This window comes from Lissotriton helveticus, chromosome 10, assembly GCF_964261635.1.
Source record: "Lissotriton helveticus chromosome 10, aLisHel1.1, whole genome shotgun sequence".
Lineage (NCBI taxonomy): Eukaryota > Metazoa > Chordata > Amphibia > Caudata > Salamandridae > Lissotriton > Lissotriton helveticus.
In genome coordinates, this window is record NC_136071.1 from 224203425 (window position 1) to 224222440 (window position 19016).

The 19016-nt window shown below is 43.3% G+C and overlaps 1 protein-coding gene across 2 annotated transcripts in view; it reads right to left on the reverse strand.

Moving 5' to 3' along the window:
- The window catches only part of EPN2 (epsin 2), a 358100-nt gene that overhangs the window by 239667 nt on the left and 99417 nt on the right, over positions 1-19016 (reverse strand). For both annotated transcript variants that reach the window (XM_078665171.1, XM_078665172.1), the window contains exon 2: positions 16341-17147. In XM_078665171.1, coding sequence (XP_078521297.1) covers positions 16341-16938 — 598 coding nt within the window. In that variant the 5' untranslated portion in view covers positions 16939-17147. The remainder of the gene's footprint in view (positions 1-16340; positions 17148-19016) is intronic.

Consider the following 19016-nt stretch of genomic DNA (forward strand, 5'->3'; position numbering starts at 1 on the left):
TGGGCAGCGTATATGCCCCTAACGTGGACCAGGACCACTACTGGACGCGCCTTACAGGAGTGCTTACCCAATACATCTCAACCCCCTGGCTCCTCGGAGGGGACTATAACTACGCCCTGAACCTCCAGCTTGATAGATCCCCCCCCCCCCCCGATTCACTCACCGGCTCATAAACAGACTACCCAATATCAAGCGTGGGTACAGCACTGGAGCCTGATAGACCCATGGCGCGAACACAACCCGGACACACGCCTGTATTCCTTTCACTCCATACCCCATAATCTGCGCGTCCGTCTTGATCGGTTCCTCTGCTCTACGACAGTGTTCCCGCTCGTACAACACTCTGACTATCTCGGCAGAGTCCTATCAGATCACGATGCACATGTCCTGACGCTTAGATGGCGACCCCCGCACCCTCCTATACCCACCTGGAAATTACCAAGTGAATGCCTTTCCGACCAGGTTTTTAGACACACACACGGCTCCTATATCAGCGAACACTTCACGATCAACGCAGGCACGGCAGGGTCTAGCCTCATAGAATGGGATGCATTCAAAGTCACAGCCAGAGGCCACTGCATCCAACAGATACTTGGAGTCCGTAAAACACTAGACAGAACCCTGCAAGCTGCAGAACAGGCCGTAGCAACCCTCACAAGGCAACCTGACACCACCGACATCACTGTCGAACAAATAGCAGAAGCCAGGACCACCTACGCAGAGGCGTTACGAGATCTGCGTAAATATAACTTCAGAGCCTATGCGGCCAGGACACACAGGGAGGGCAACAGGGCGGGCGCGCTCTTGGCATGGCTAGCCAGACAGGAAGGGACCACGAGCCCGATCACGGAATTGCTTGACCACACAGGTACCCCCAGGCACTCACAAATAGATATCTTACACATCTTCCGAGATTACTATGAGACGATCTACCAAGTCCCGACACAAGCAGACCACCAACGGGAAATGGCACGATTCCTCCGCCCCCTACGCATCCCCCATATCCCACGAACCGCCAGGAAAGAACTGGACTCGAGGATTAAGGCCCCAGAGGTCACCAAAGCCCTTAGACAACTGGCACGACATAAGGCCCCGGGTATGGACGGATTTCCTCTTGAATACTACAGCACCTTCTCAGTGCACCTTGTTCCAAGAATGGTGACGGTGTTGGACGAGGCGCTGGTCCGAGGAGAACTCCCGTAGTCACTCCGAGAGTCTATCATTGTAACCTTTCTTAAGCCGCATAGAGACCCAGTCCTCCCGGCCTCATATAGACCAATAACGCTCCTAAACACGGACTGTAAGCTGTTAGGGAAGGTCTTAGCAAACAGATACACCCAAATCCTCCCACCCCTGGTGCACTCAGACCAAAACGGTTTTGTCCCGGGACGAAACACCTCACAGAACATACGTCGGTTATTTCACGTCCAAGATAATACGAAAACACGATTTCCCAATGCCGCCTGCTTGATCCTAGATCTTGAAAAGGCATTTGATACCTTACTCTGGCCATACTAATTCGCGGTACTACGCAGAGCCCGTGTTGGACCGGTTCTGTTGAAGTACACCAAACTCCTCTACCAAGGCCTTACATCTCGGGTTAGGATAGGCAAATACATATCGACCCCGTTTCAGGTAAACAGAGGGACCAGACAGTGATGTCCCCTATCCCCCCTCCTGTTCGCCCTAGCAGTCGAACCACTTGCAATTAAATTACGTCAGGAGGGGCAGACGTGGGGAATACCGACAGCAGACATCACACACTGCGTGTCACTATATGCGAATGATCTCTTGATATACGTCCGAGACATCACAAGCGACTTATCTTCGATCGGGTCGACTCTCGAGAACTTCGGAGCGGCCTCCGGTCTTAAGGTTAACTGGACGAAATCCACCACATTACCCCTAAGTCCATATCTAGCGCCGCACGACCTCCTGATGGGCCCCCATACACTCGCCTGGTGTACAGCGGCACCTCGATACCTAGGGGTACAGCTGTATCACAACCCCACTGACCTATATGAGGGCAATCACAGTAAGGTCTTGGCTGGACTGCGAACATCGGTGCGCTTTTGGAAAACGCGGCCACTAGCCCCCATAGGTCGCATCGCACTTTCAAAGATGATAATGGTTCCACGACTCCTATATCATTTTGCCAATCTTCCGGTGATACCGCCACGCTCCTTCTTTCAGGAACTTAACACGCTCCTCACAACACTGATCTGGGGGGGTGGGAGACATCGGGTGGCCCTATCCACGCTTTACCTTCCTACCACCCAGGGTGGACTCGGAGCTCCATCCTTCGAATTATTGCTCCCAGGCACAAAGCCACTGCGCACCTACCCCTTGCAGGTGACGGTGGCACGCTCATGTATGCTCAGGATCCACCGAATGTCCAAAGAGAAGCCACCATACTCACCGCTACTCCCGCTGGCAGGCCTCCCCCGCAATGATAGTTATTACACTTCCCGCAATCTCCAGGTCTGGACGGACCACTCCATAACAGACTTGGCGTCCCTTTTCGATGAAGGCCAATTAATACCGTACGCCCAATTGATGGATCTCTATGATCTCCCACCTGGCCAATTCCTCCTACACCGACAGCTCATAGACAGTTGCCGCCCGTTCTGGAAGGCACGGGAGGGTGAACCCCCGACACACCAGGTAATTCACACTATCCTACACATGGGGGTGGGTAGGCACCTGGTCACATGGTTATACAAGGCCATCCGAGAGCTTCTTCTGCGACCCTTGGACTCACTACGACGGACATGGGAGGACGAAGTCGGTCGGGTATTTAATGTTACGGAGTGGGAAAAAGTCCTAGAGTATCCCAAAAAAGTCTCTCGAAATGCCCGCTTTCGGAACATCCAATTTAACATACTTCATAGGGCATATCTCACCCCGCAGCGACTTCACCGGTTCTATCCTGACACACATTTCGCCTGCCCCCGATGCCAGACCCCCGAAGCGGACTTCAAACACATGTTTTGGGATTGCCCCGTCATTACACGATACTGGAATCAGGTACACCGTATCCTTGTAGAAGTAACTGGTAATACAACCCTGCCCACGTGGGAAGCTAGCGCATTGGGATTGTTCCGCAAACGGAAAACTGAGAAAGTAACTGTCCGTTTCGCCTCCTTAGCCATCCTCCCAGCAAAAAGGGGTATAGCCATGCACTGGCGAGCCCCGGAGGGACCCCCGGAGGCAGCATGGTTAGGAGCAGTGAAGAAATGGGGGGCGGCGGAGGAGGAAGTATTACGAGACGAGGAGGTAAAAGGCATGCGTAAACACCCCATCTCCCTTGAATGAACGCAGCTGATGCATCTTTTCACCCATGTTACAACACAACCACCCTCCCTACCCACCTCTCAAATGCACCTCCCACCGAGTTCCCCACAGGGCCAGTCTGGAGAAGCCTCACGAATGCATGCTAGCCCCTAGAATGCGGGGTCGCCTAACGCTGGCCTCGTCACTCCCACAAGATTTACCATTCCCGCCGTCGGCCCCGATCACCCGCCCTGCACCAACCACCGCCCATACCACTTACCTAGCTTCAACATTTCTCCCCTAATGGGATATCCGCAGCATTAATCCCCAGTTCATTCCCCCCAACAGTTAGTTGTTCCCCTAACTATTCGGAAGTTTCGACTCCGATACGCAGCTCCTAGGAATGCATACGCCAACAGCTCAGACAGAGCCACAACAGATATACATGAGAAAATCACACAGAGTCCCGGGGCATTCCAAACGATCTCACCGTAGGACCTATGCCCTGCATAGTGGTGTACTGATGGGTAGACTTAGATTCTTTCCCCACTGAACGAGGGTCGTGGATATGCACAGGGACTATACCTGAGATGATAACCTCAACGATCGATAGACATGTCCCCACTGCTAGATGTATAGCTACTAGCTCTGAATTACTGTATTTGTCTTTATCATATCTCGAAAACTGTATACACTTGTTCGGATAATGGTTGTAATGCAATGTAAACCCTCAATAAAAACATTTAAACAAAAAAAAAAAAAAGGTAACAAAAATGCTTAACACTTTTTATTGTAACCTTTCAATATGATGCACAGCAGCCACAATGCTCTACAACAGCCAAAAGTTCTGGCTAAACACATGAATCCCAAAGGCAAGACCTACTGGCTATGCTAATGCTGGTTTATTTTTATATGACACATTTGCAATGCAATAGGTCTCGCATTTGCCAAAGTTTAAGCTACTGGCATTGTAAATTTCAATGCCTTTTATTTATCGGTTTTAAAAACAATACATAAATAAAAGTCATTGTCATTTGAATGACAATTCAAACCCTCATAAATACAAGACCTATTGCAATGCAAATGCTTGTTCTATCTGGTCTCCAATCCGAGATAGTTTTATTAATATTTTTATCCGTTTTCCTCATAGGACAGCCAGAGCCTTCAACAGTGAAAATAGCTTTTGGAGGCTCGTCACTGCAGGGACATGGCAATATTAAATTTCTACATGCCCCACTTTTAAATACCATGCACATTACCCTTGAGGGCTACAAGACCTCCTCAGGGGAGACCTATTAATATTTAAAAGCTAAGTTGTGCCCCTGTCAAAATGGTTATTTCGACAGGGTGGACTGCAGGTCAGGCTAGGCTATTCTGGTAGGTCTGAAGACATGTGCCTGTCACACAGTGGATGGCACAGTAAGTGCTGCAGTCCACAGATGACATTTAACTTTCCTTGCCATAGGTGTAGTTTCTCACTATGTAATATGGCCTACAGGAGAGGTAAAAATGCTGATCATGGATAAGCCAATGTTTAGATGCCAGAGGGGTCAAAACACGTACACTGGTCACAGGAGAACAATGCACCAGTGTTCAGTATTAAAAAAGTATTTTACAAAATGAGGATGACCACAAACTGTGGCTTTTTCTCACAAATCATAATATACAAGTAAAGATTATTTAAGAAGCTTGCTATGTGAGATATTTAGAACAATTGCTATCACAAACGGCGGAGATTCAAAGAATAAATCTTCAGGCATAAAGATTGTGGAACTAAAAGCAAGACCAGTCATGTGAATGTCTTTAAGTCAGCTTGGAATTTCATTGGTTATTCTGAAATGTTTGGAATAGCCTAACTTACACAAAAAAGAAAACTTTGGTTATGGACAGAGTACCTAAATATTACCAAGCTGTGCATCTCGAGGTCTGCCAAGGATAAACTCAGAAATAACACTGCCAACCTTTGATGTTTAAATAATCCCAGCACAGCTACACCAGAATTAGAAACAATATTAGTTATAGGCAGTAGAATCTTGTCTCTCAAACTCTTCACAGACTGTAAATCAATGACCAAAATGTCTTCCTCAATTTCATTCGGGTTATCAAATTAAATGTGAGCTGATAAATGAAAATGGTTGGGACAAACATCCAGCATTAATAAACTGCTTCTGCGAACATGGGAGAAACTGGTAAACTTACTCCACAAGGCAGGTATATGTTGAAACTTCTTCTTAAGGGAGACAATTTAGCACTATGGCCTCCATTTCATTTTAACCTGCCTTGTAATCGGCAAATCAACAAATGTAATATCCCCTTCATTGCTATCACTGAATCCTCAAACCAACGCACCTTTGTGGACAGGCTTGGTAGGGTCCATGCATGCCCTTCTACCTAAATTGTATTTCTGCTTGTCCAGTCTAAGTTTCCTTTTGGACTCAACTTTTAGTACGCTTGTAAAAAAACTGTGTTTTAAAACACATTTCAACTGGCAGGCTATAATCCAACACGCGCACACTCCTGCAACACAGTATTGAGTGTTCCGTCCATGCCAGCCTTCTTTTTGTTTCTTTTTGTTTTTTTAATAAGTATGCTACAGGACTGGTTGTGGCCTATGCTAAGGCCACATTACATTAAACCAGCAAAGGCAGTAAGTGTGGCTTGCATTTTTGGGTCCAGAGTAACAAATGCATTTTTTTAAAAAGCCTTTTACAATGAAAAAAAACAACCAAAAGGAAATAGTGCTTTCTGCGTTTAATGCATATATAAAACAAATGTCTAATTTGTGATGTTTCATTGTATTTCCATGATGTAAAGTAGTCCTACTTTAAGTGCAATGCAAGCGCACCACATGAGACAACATGATATATCAAAATGATATATCTAACAGCCAATATCTTGAGGTGAGAGAGAAATACTGCTTTGGGTGAAGCCATGACCTCTGTGTATATTTTAAAGAAGTGGTAAAGTAAAGGTCTAGCCGACAACTGCGGTGTCAAACCAGACCTGAACACAGCCCTGCACACCACATCACTGTGACAGGTATTTAATCCATGAACATCTCCCTAGGAAGTACTTTAAAATTTGCCAGGAAAGTGAACATCTATGAGCTAAAACACAGATGTCAATTTTTTGAGGTTCACTCAAAAGTGTACATTCAAGCAAACTATTCTTTTTAGATTTTGAAAATGAAACTGTTCTCTGGTTTAACAATAGAGTGCAATGAACAGTTCATTATTTGTAATTAATGTGTTTGATTTCGAAATGGGATTTCGCTGGATTATTTGCCATTTCGGGAAAACACTGAAGATTCTCTCAGCGAGGTAGCCAAGTATAAACTATTTTCATGAAAGAAAATACTTTTTAATAGCATTGTAGAATTTGTCTGATCAGATGCAATCAAAATAAGAGATTTCACTTTCCTACTTTTTCTTGAGGAAATAAAAATATCCTAATCCCAACAACCAACATAGAATGTTGGCTGAAGCTTCAATTCTTTTAGCAATCTAGGTTAAGGGAACAGGCAAATGCTAGACCTATAAAGGCTTTAAAAAGAACTCATTAGCCTGGTGGTTCTGCTTCATGTAGAGACACGGACGTAAATGGATTCTGGTTTATGCTGTAAAGAAGCTCATCACCCAAAAACATTTACAGCAATAAACTAGGCGGCTATTTAGCCAAACCAAATTGCCCGATCACAGGATACATTTCAGCTTTTCCTGTACAGTAGGTGGGAAGAGGCACAATTCTTAGTGTGGGTCTCAAAAATCTAATTGCTACATTGGGCACATCCACTGTGCGCCCCCCCTGAGATTTTTGTGCGCCTGTTGCTATTCAAGCAAATCTTCTTCATTCCAAAACAATTAGGTGACGGACACAGTACTGACTACTGCTCAAGCTGTGGAAACAGCAAAGGTGTTCTTCTGAACAACAGTACTACGAAGGAGGTTGCCATACAAACACCTCTACCAAGGATCAACCCCACGAAGAAAGAGTAATTAAGGTCAAATCTGACAGAGTATATCAACAGACTACAATGACCATGGAACAAGCAGTCTAAGCAGTAAGTGAATGACAGGAAAGTTTAACAAGCTAACATTTTTTTTAAGGTGGAGATAACAGAAAATATGGCTAGGTCATGCCAATCAGTGTGCTTTGGAAGTACAAGAGAGCAAGGGATTTCTGAAGGCTTCCGTCCAATCCCTTTGGGAAAGGGAGCCTTAGTGACCACAGGGGCGCCACCCATTCCCCTTAACAGTGTGAATGCATTTACCTCTCCAACTGGTTCACAGCTTTCCTGAGAATTAGATGTTTTGGTATCCATATCAACAACCCCTCCAACAATCACCTATGCCACTCATCCCTTAACCACGACCACCAAATTTTCTCCGATTTCACAGGAGAGGGAGAAGATAAAATATTTGTTAAAATATCCCAGCAAATAATCACAAAACAGAGATTCCATAACATACTACAAGAGCTTGGCATCAAGGAAACTGACGCTACACTAAAAGACCATGTTAAGGGCACTACAGACACCTCTGAAACATAAGAAGGATGAAGGGACACAGAGATCATGGACATTAATGTAATGGAGTTGGGATTTGAAGAGGTCAAGGAAGTTGCTGAAAAGGCACTAGAGAAAACCATGCTCATACTGAATAATTTTGAACTAACTTTAGCTCATTGCGTTTCTTTTAAATCTTAAGAAGATTAAAAAAAAGCTTTTAGCCAACAGTTCTATCTGATGTATTCAGTAAACCAAGCGCATCTCTATTTTTGGCTTATATATCCGGTTTGTAAATCGGTTTATAGAATATTTATTTCTTCTAAGCGTTTAAAGGGCCAATACTTTTTTTGTTGAGCAGATATGGAATCCTGTTACATAACTGTTGATTAATCTTGTAACAGTCTGTATTCTTCGAGTAAATAAAAGTAGTGAAACCCTAGCAGACGAGTGCAGGACCTCTTCCCCAATAAAGCATTCAACTCTAAGTCGTATAAAACGAACAGTAACACTTTACACTATATAGAGGATCGCATATAAACTCTTCAATGTCTGGCAATGCAATGTATTTAGAGCAAAACTGTTTAAGTTGTTTCCATGGCAGCCAAGAACAAATTATTCTACAATCGCTGCCAACAATAATCCAACGCAAACATGAGTCATCACAAACACACATGTATACATCATGAGGTTGTGTCGGCCCAAGTGTGATGACAAACAAGGGCAGGAGTCAACAGGCATGCACGTGAATACGCCATGGTGATTCTGAAACTTTTAAACTATTTTTACTGGACCAAGTTAGCAAACATGCTTGAAACGGTAAATTAAAAAAAATACAAAAAATTTTAAAAAAAGTGCAAAGGAGCGATTAATAAAGGGAGTGGCCCAGTAGCATATTAACGAAGTCTAGCCCTTCTAAAAAGTCTGGATGTTTTTTTAAATCCAAGCTTTGGCCATGGCAATGGTTCTCTCCCATACAAGTGATATTGTCTTTGGCAATAAGTATTAACCATGTTGTATGTATGCCAGCGTGACTGCTGTTCAGCACAACTAAATGTTAGTGGCATAGAGGACAGTGACGTGGTATGTCAGAGTGGAATGGCGATGAGTAGAGTGCCAAAGAGTGGAGTGGTGTAGTGTGTCATGTATTGGAGTGGTGTAGAGTGTCATGTATTGGAGTGGTGTAGTGTGTCATGTATTGGAGTGGTGTAGTGTGTCATGTATTGGAGTGGTGTAGAGTGTCATGTATTGGAGGGGCATAGAGTGGTGTTGCGGACAGTGGAGTGGCATAGAGATGAGTGAATTGGTGCATAGTGCACTGGCGAAAAATGTGGCAGAGTGTAATGGTATAAAGTGCAGCAACATAAAATTCAGCCACGTAGAATGCAGTGGCTTAGATTAGACTGCTGCACAGTAGAGTGCAGTGGCATATAGTGCAGTGGTGAAGAGTGGAGTGGCGTAGAGTACAGTGGTGAAGAGTAGAATAAAGTGCAGTGACAATGGTGTAGAGTAGAATGCTGTAGAGTGGTGCAGAGTAAAGTGCAGTGGCATAGAGTGGAGTTCTGCAGAGTGCAGCAGCGTATAGTGGATTGATGCAGAGTAAAGTGGGGTACTGTGCAGTGCCATAGAGTACACTGGCACAGAATGCAGTAGTGCACAGTAGAGTTTTTTAAAGTGCAGTGGCGTAGAGTGTGCACTGGTGCAGATTACAGTGGCATAGAGTACAGTGGGGTAGAGTACAGTGGGGTAAAGTGCAGGGGGATATAGTGCAGGGGGATATAGTACGGTCATGCAGAGAAGAGTGCTATGGCGTAGAGTGGTGCAGCGTAAAATGCAGTGGCGCAGAATGCAGTGGTGCAGAGTAGAGTGCCGTAGAGCACAGTGGTACAGAGTAGAGTACAATTACCCAAGCGAGACTATTACTTCTCATCTGAAGAATCTGTATTGGCTTTCTGTCAGAAGTAGGATCTCATTTAGGACCTTGACCCTTATGCACAGGGCTCTGCACCAATCTGGCCCAGAGTGTCTGCCCTCCAGATTCCAATTCTGCTCTCCCTCCAGATCTTTGCGCTCTTCACTTGGCCTTTTGGCCAAAGTTCCGAGAGTAACGCGAACCAGATCCGGAGGCAGATCTTTTTCTCTTTTCGGCACTCAAGCTTGAAACTGGCTGCCTGGTGAACTACACCAAGTGAACAACGAACAATCGTTTAGAAAGTAACTTAAGACTTGGCTCTTCACTCTCTAATTAGTTTTTTTTCCTAATCTCTGACTTTTCCTAGCATTTAGTGCCAGGACACTCCTGAGTAGCAGCAAGCTTTAGAAATCCCAGCATTCATTCATTCATTGACCTAGAGTGCAGTGACCGAGTGCAGTGAAGCAACAAAGGGAAAGCATTCCCAGGTAAGCTTTCCGAATGTCCCCAAGATGTCTTTAGAAAACCAAACAGCTGCGCTGTCTGGTAAGCTTCGACTTAAAAAGGGGCGATCGGGGTTAGTTACGGGTGCAACGGAGGAGAGGGGTGGACAAAGTAAAACAGATACCTAGCAGTGGCAGCAAGTCAGCAAAGACGGGGTAATAAAAAAAAAAGCTAAAGACGGACAGTAATTGGTGGGAGAAGCAACGGACAAACTGCAGGTGAGACAACAAGACAGACAGCCCAAGGGCCGGGTGTGAAAGGGAAAACAGCATACGACGAATAGGTGTAGCAAACAACAAAATACATGTACATCCCCACGGAGTGCTAAAAGCAAAATACACACACATTGGCATAATAGGTCTAGCCTATTAGAGATATTGACTGTAGGAATGGTTTGCAACAATACTGTATAGAAGCACAACTGCTATGCAGCATGGCGAAAACAATTTTTTATTTTAAAGGGCTATATGACGCAGCTTTTATTTTTTTATAAAACAAAAGCTGCTGGGCTGTGGCAAGCGCATGGACAAGGGGCGGAAATGCCAACGGCATTCACATGGACAACATACAGTGGGAGGGAGGGGCTGGGGCAAGCACACTGACCACTGAGAATGGGTGTGGGGAGCTGGATCAAGCACGCAGTCAATGGAGGATAAGAACCACTGGGCCAGGCACCCGGACAACCAACGGTGAGCGGGAGGGATTTGGGGCGAGCACATAGAAAACGGAGGGTAGGTGGGACGGACTCCAGGGCAGGCACATTGACAACGGAGGGTGGGTGGGAGGGACTGGGGCAAGCACACGGATAATAGACAGTAGGTAGGAGGGGTTGGGGCAAACACACAGACAACAGATGCTGGGCGGGAGAGAAATGGGAAAACCTGCTGGTAAACCTACACTCTCGTAGAGTGCTTAAACAAAAAAAGTTACTCCTGAAATATGAGCAGTGGAAGGACACAAGTAATGCATTCATGTTCCAGGGTAAGTTAAAAACAATAAGAGGACGGAAGGCTAGAGGAATATGACATTTAAGAAGCAGACAAAGAGTAACCTGAAGCCAACCAATGGTAAGCAATGGACAACAGCTAAACCCACTGTAAGGTAATAAAAGGTATCACAAGAGATGGCGCACAAATGATCTGTAATAGGCAAAATCTAAAAAGTACTTCCCTGAATGTAAGCAAATGATTGACAATAAAGCCAACCATTGGTAAGTAATGGGCAGCCTCTAAGCCCACTGTAAGGTAATAAAAGGTATCACAAGAGACGGCGCACAGATGGTCTGTATTAGGTGAATCCTAAAAAGTACTTCCCTGAATGTAAGCAAAGGAGCAACAAAGTCAACCATTGGTAAGCAATGGGCAGCTTCTAAGTCAACTGTAAGGTAACAAAAGGTTTTGCAAGAGACAGTGCATGGTCAGTTTTAGGCAAGACCTAAAAACACTTTTGCGGATGTAAGCAGTTGAAGGATACAAGTCATCCACCCAAAAGGATGATGAGAAGCTATCCTCCACAGGATTAACACTACAAGGGGAATGGAAATCCAGCAGAAACAAAAATAAAGTTGACAAGAAAGCCAACTAAGGATAAACAATGAGCTGCCCCAAAGCCCACTGATAGTATTGATATTGTCCCCAATAGGCCAATCGGTAATATACACCTAAATCTGCCTGGAAGCACAGAGCTAAAACAGACAGTCTGAAGACGGATATGAAAAGGAATGTAAAATATTCTAAAAAATCTAAAGACAAGCAAATAAAATATTGGAAATCTCTCTAATGAAACCACATTGACTGGAAAAAATGAAAAAATCATAAGAGTACAAATACAAATTTAATATTACACATCTGTCACTGTCGGCTAAAGAAAATAATGTTATTTCTTGCAAAAGTGCCACACATGGTGCATTGATTAAGCCACTCAGTCCCTAAAAGACTTTAAATAAATAAAAGAACATTTACCCTCATTCACTTCCAGTAGAAGGTCTTGGTACACTGGTCTCTGGGGAAAATTTGTCATAAAACAGTGAGAAAAAAACACTTTCACAACTCTTAATTGAAATGAGCCAACAGCTCAGTGGTCCTCCTGGATTTAAAAGTACACAGCAGCTCAACAGCAGCACTCTAAAGGCCACTAATGTCCAACTAGAGCAAGCCCCTAGCCTTTTAAAAACATGAGTTAGTCCAAAGGTCATTCTTTGTTATCCACTGCCTCGGCCTGTGAAAATCAAGGCAGACATATCTCAAAACATAGCTCTACGATGCAGCTACAAAACAGAGGGAAAAACACAAATTCAATAACAGCTTTGAGTTCAACCGGAAACATAACATTGCCTCAAACACAGATGGAGTTGCATGTTTTAGTTTAGGGTTTTACACACATTACACATCCTTGAGTATGTTATCACCAACTCTCTAGTTGCCAATTTAGAAACCTTTTGTTACATCGTTTAACCTAGGCTATCCTTTATGCTACGAATTCTAGAAATGTATCCTCAGTCTCCCATAGCATATGGCAAGGCCTTCTGGTTGCCAATTCAATTAATGAGAAATGAAGTAGATTCAGAGGGTGGGCTACCAATGGCCTCACAAAGGAGTTACAACAATTCACACAACTTATTACAAGATACTCCTATTCAGAAGTTTGTACTGATCACCAAAAGAGCTTTAATTTGCTTAATACCAGGATTGGGGTGAAGCATCATTTTGTCATTTGCATGCTGTCATCACAGGCACTCTTAATACAAGTTACCGAAAAAGCTTTGATAAAATCTGTAAATTAAGACTCGAAATAAAGGAGGCTCAATCGTTGTACATCTAGTAAAAATATAACTACACTAGCCACAGGAGCAAAATGACAATCAATCAACATCTGCATTCGAAGAAACTTTCACAGGCATCCAAAAATTAGTTAGGTCAACCCCATATTATTTCATACATATCACATTATTTATCACAATACACTGACACTATAAAACCAGTTGCTTGGTCGTCAAGTGTTGGGGATTATCACACTTGCGAATATGTGACGTTTTCCCACAAACAATTACCCCGCATACCATCACTCCGCAATTATTATACCGCAAGTACAATCACCCCGCAAAATATCACAACGCAAACTTTTACAACGACTATGCCTTTACCACGCATGCCATTACAACGCAAAGGCATGCATGTTAAAGGTATACTCATTGTAAAAGTTTTAAAGGTAAGTGAGAGTACACTACCCTACACTACCCTACACCCTAATGTAGAACCTCTGAACAACCCACCCTCGGCACCCAGTCCTTTCCCTACATTTACACTACCCAGCACGACCCCCCAAAACTACCATAAACCACTTTTCTTCCCTACACAAACACTGCAACACTACCTTAATACACTACCCGTGCACGACCCTACACTACACAATCACATCACTACCCTACACTATAAAAGCACTACCCTAAACCCTAAAACATTACCCCCCCATGACCCTACACTACACAAACACCACAACACTACCCTAAACCCTAAAACACTACCCCACCATGACCCTACACTACACAAACATCACAACTACCCTAAACCCTAAAACACTACCATACACTACACAAACACTACAACACTACCCTAAACCCTAAAACACTACCCCCAGCATAACCCTACACTACACAAACACCACAACACTACCCTAAACCCTAGAACACTACCCCAGCATGACCCTACACTACACAAACACCACATCACTACCAAAAACCCTAAAACACTACCCCCAGCATGACCCTACACTACACAAACACCACAACACTACCCTAAACCCTAGAACACTACCCCAGCATGACCCTACACTACACAAACACCACATCACTACCAAAAACCCTAACACACTACCCCCAACACAACCGTACACAATCACTACAACAATTCCCTTAACCCAAAAACACTACCCTGCATGACCCCCGACACTACCTTAAACCCTAAAACACTACCCTACCCTACACCTTACACTACACAATCACCACAACACTACCCTAAACCCTATAACACTACCCCCAGCACGACCCTACAATACACAACCACGACAAAACTACACAAACACTACCCTACACTACACAATCACTACCCCAGCACGACCCCCCACCCCTAAAAATATTAACCCAAACCCCTTACCTCTCTCTCTCGTCGTGGTTCCCGTCTCCTCCTGGTTCCTTCTTCATGAAGTCTGGGTTTTTTTCACAACGTGTGTGCATTTACCATACATGCCTTTACAACGTAATTCGTTGGTTAAGGCAAACGTGGTAAATGCACACGCGTTGTGAAAAAATGCAGAGTGATGGTATGCGGGGTCAATGACCTCGCGGAGTAATGGTATGCGGAGTCAAAGTCCACGGAAAAAAAGATTTGTAGTAAACGTGGATTACTCACACTTGCTATTATAGAAAGGCACAGAAGACTGATTGTCTACACAAACCTTGAGGTAAAATTGTCTATATCTGGATATAATCTTTACTGGGCAAAGCGAACCACCTCAAAAGAGAATATAATTAGAAAGCACGAAGTAAACTAAGTTCGAAGCAAATTGAAGGCATGACTATAAAAATATAATTATCAAGATAACCTGATACTGTTTGAATGTGATCACAGAACATTACATGTTTACCCATTTTGTTTGCTGATCTTGCTGAATACGTTTGGGCTGTTAAAGAACACTATGGTGAAGATAATTGAGGAACATCAATTTAGCAAGGTTTTCTTGACGCTACTGAACTTTCATGGGTTTAGCAGTTTTTTTAGCTTTGTTTTTTCCATACAGCTTTACACTTGTTTCAAAGTGGTGCCCTTACATGTTTCTTATATGTTCTATTGCAATTAAGAGTATCTGTAATATTCTCTTACACTGTAAATGTACGAAGAAATCATCTTATTACAGAGTATGTCAGAAAGGCAGAGTAAAAGTCCAATGTGCTTTCAAAAACTAACTTTCCCATAGGTTCCACGGATATGACTGCACAAACACTGAGCTAAAGCTAAGATGGTTATCACAGCGCTCCCCACAGTACATACCATCAAGATATATTATGCACCTAATAGAGCACATTACTCTGAATACTTTGGATACACCCAGCACAGCTCATATATGCCACATCGACAGCTACCTTGCTGCCTGAAGACAACGTATACCACACATACATTGCCAATACTTTACACACACATTACACCAGTACCCTCCATGTTGACATGCATTATCATCACCAACTACAAATTCCACTGAGAAAAAAGCCTACACACTTCTAAATAAATTAAGGCTTAAGTGCTCAATAGAATTAGTCACAAATATCTACAACAGCTCAGGTGTACCACAGAAGGACAATATTTTTACTGCTTTGGGTACTAGTCTTTGCAATTTCATACAACCACAACAAAGGAGAAAACAGCCCGCACATTAAGGGGTGGCATGAAGGACACACCAAAACTATGCTCTTTTAGTGGCAAATACTGGTCAAAAAGACAAAAGGGCATATACTCAAAACAAAGCACACCACTGAATCACATAGCTATCATCACATACAAAGCAATACCAAGTTCAGACTACCTTTAACTCCCACAAATAAGCAATTATAGACGCATGAAATGCACACACAAAGGGTGTACTAAGGGCTCCCCTTCTCTGAAACCAATATAGTAAACCACGGTTGAGTCAACCATTTCACCAGCAAGATGTAATAAAAGACCATGGAGGACACTGGACATATAAATCTAAACATTTACTAGCATCAGAAAAGTCACACCACAGATCAAGAGACAATCCAGAACACAAACATATCCTTGGTGTTCGATTCAGAATGTGAAGAAAACATTGGAATGGTATGATAAGGAATCTGAATCACACAACATCACTCAGCTCTGTGATATTCCATCCGATACACTGCAACACTGTGGTCAAATTGCAATTTCAATTATAACGAAAGATAATGGTTAAATACCATTTGCTACTGGTCAACAGTGTCAACAATGTCAACCAATGTCCCCATAATTGACGGATTACTAATGTGATGCTACTTTTAAAGTTCATTACCGGTCAACCAAAATGTTCGTGATGTTAAAAAAAAAAGAATGCTTTGAAATTAACAACTGCTGGACCTGAACACAAAAAGGTTGTACTTACAGCCATGGTAGGAAGCTGGAGAGCCACCGGACTTGCCATATTCATGCTCAGAGTAGCTGGTGGACAGGTTTGGCTGACTGGAACCTCGACCAAAATTGATTTGGGTGTTGCTACCCACTGCAGTCGCCACCTGTGCCATGCGCTCTTTGGTCTTCAAGGCCTGCGCTCTCTCAGCCTTTAGCCTTTCGTCATCCTTGAGGAGGGTCACCAGTTGTCTGGACTTCTCCCTGACGTTGATGCCCTGGTCTTTACCATCACGGTCAATGTACTGAAAGTCTTTCAAGGTCTGGATAGCAAATATGTTCTCTTTGCACTGCTGCGCCACCCGCTCAGAACCGGTTTTAATTAGATAGTCCAACAGGGTCAGTGCCTTGTACACGTGGCGCCAGTTTTTTCCATGGTCGTTCAACCTCTTCCAGATCATGCTCATAATTTCCGAAAATGCCACCACATTGTAAGTTAGATCAGCAATTTCAGTCATTAAGGAGCTAGAGGGACCCCAAGGGTCATTGGAAGTAGCCTCTCGGACTTTGATTTCTGCTTCAGAGTAATTATTTACTATGTTTTTCATCTGACGCCTTATAGACGAGGACGCCATTTTCTCCAAACCGATTCCTTTTAGTAAGCCAATTTAAAACATTTTAAAAATACGCTCACAAAAAAGCTCTTGATCTCTATCGGGGCATGATTCTTGTACAGTTTTCAATATGGAAGGACATTGTGTCCAATATTGCTTCTGCTCCAGATGCTCTGTCAAAATCATTTCCTCTCAGGAAGAGGGGGATGCAAGGAGCCGGAAGCCATACCCTGAGGGGAAAAAAGCAGAAGAAATATTTAGTTGTCAATTGCATACATGTAGCTAGATAGAAGTCTCTTAAAATAAGTTCATTCACTGAGGACCTTCTCTTTGAGTACAAGCTTATCAGGTGGAAGGCTTAGGTTGTCCTTCAACCATGTGTGTGGGTGAGATCTCTTGGACGCAGACTCATTGGCATAATTACGATAACAGTCATCTTCTTCTTAAAAAAGATGGTATCAAACACAAGCAAACACAAACAAATTCCCAGTACCTAAGTGGCTTGACGTTATCTCCCAGTACAAAACACTGGCTTTCATCACTGTGCTATATAATGCTGTTAAAAAAAACTGAAATATTGGTCTAAAAATATACTCTTGTGGAATTCTTAGGTGTCAGGAACATTAACACTCCCGATCAGGAGCATAATTGGGTGCACAACCTCCAAATGCTCAAGTTTTAGGAGCAGTTTTCCCACCTCTCGTGCAGGTGTACTGTGGACGCAGACCGCTTGAGCACCTACAATTCACAGCGAATGAGCAGCAAAGCTAAGGTGACGTTATGGAGGTTCACTTGTTGTAGTAGCCCAGTTGATTCATGGCAAACTGTTGAAAACTGTGAATGAAACATGTTTTTCGTACAGCTCTTGCACAGTAATTGTACATATTGTAGTTCATACAGTTTTGTTACAGTTGCAATACTTCAAACTTAAAAAAATCAATGTTGCTAGTACACGCCTCAGAGTCACAAAGCCCTATTCGCTCCAAACATCATATTAATCCATAAACTGGATTTGCAATGTGGTCTCGTTTTCAGTAGTTAGTTAATGAATAGTCAGGGGTCTCAAATTTTTCCAGTAATACCGGCTACTTATGTTCAATGCAAATCACCCGAGCTACTACTAATATTAGTGCCATTCACATATGAACATATTATATTGGTGGCCACCCTATGCAAGATTACCTGCAGTGATAACCTCGGTGCAGGATTACCAGCAGTAATGTAAAGAAGGCTCCAGTTTTGAATGCCTCTACAACGGTAATGCACAACAGCCACAGCAGCAATGCACCTAGCACCACAGTGATACTACCATGGTAATATTAGTCATAAATCGAATAATGAAACCTATTTAATGTCAAAATAAATAATATGATGTGATCTCACTCCTGTACCTCCGGTCTAAATGCCCAATTTGCCTCTTCACCCTTCCATTCGCGCACAATACATCTTTTCCATTCTATCCCTGGGAACCATAGTTGGCCTGCACTACCTATAGTTGGCCTGCGCTACCTATAAGAGGCACAGAAAAGGCTGTTAAGAAGGTACTGGGGGAAACAGGGGTCCGGCTCTAGCTAAATGCATGACACATGCCGTTCTATGTATTTATGCATTTATGGAGCGTTTTATAGCATGCGAACAAGATCCGAGAGTATCACAATGCTGCACAGAGTAGGATTACCCACAGAATACAAAGTAACAGAATATTTACAGGTAACTATCAGTTTTAAGCATGGGGGTTACAACTTATGCTAATAGGCTGCAGGTGAGGACAGAAAATCAGTTTTCGACTCAACCATCACCTTTGCTGTTAAGGTGCACAACGCCTCATTTTAGGGCAATAAATCAAGAATCTATGATCATGTTATCAGCACTGATCTTATAAGTCCTTAAACCCAAACACATTCTTGTGTATGTAACTTTATGCCAACACCACAAATGTATTCCCCATTAAGCAATATATTTTGAAAATCACTGCTTTGGAGGGAACTGGATCTCTGCAAAAAATATTTTTGGGAATTTGTGCACTACTGAAATAAAGCATTTTATTTGAAATTGTTCTATACCTTCAAGGCAGTCTCTGGCACGCACACTCTAGTAAA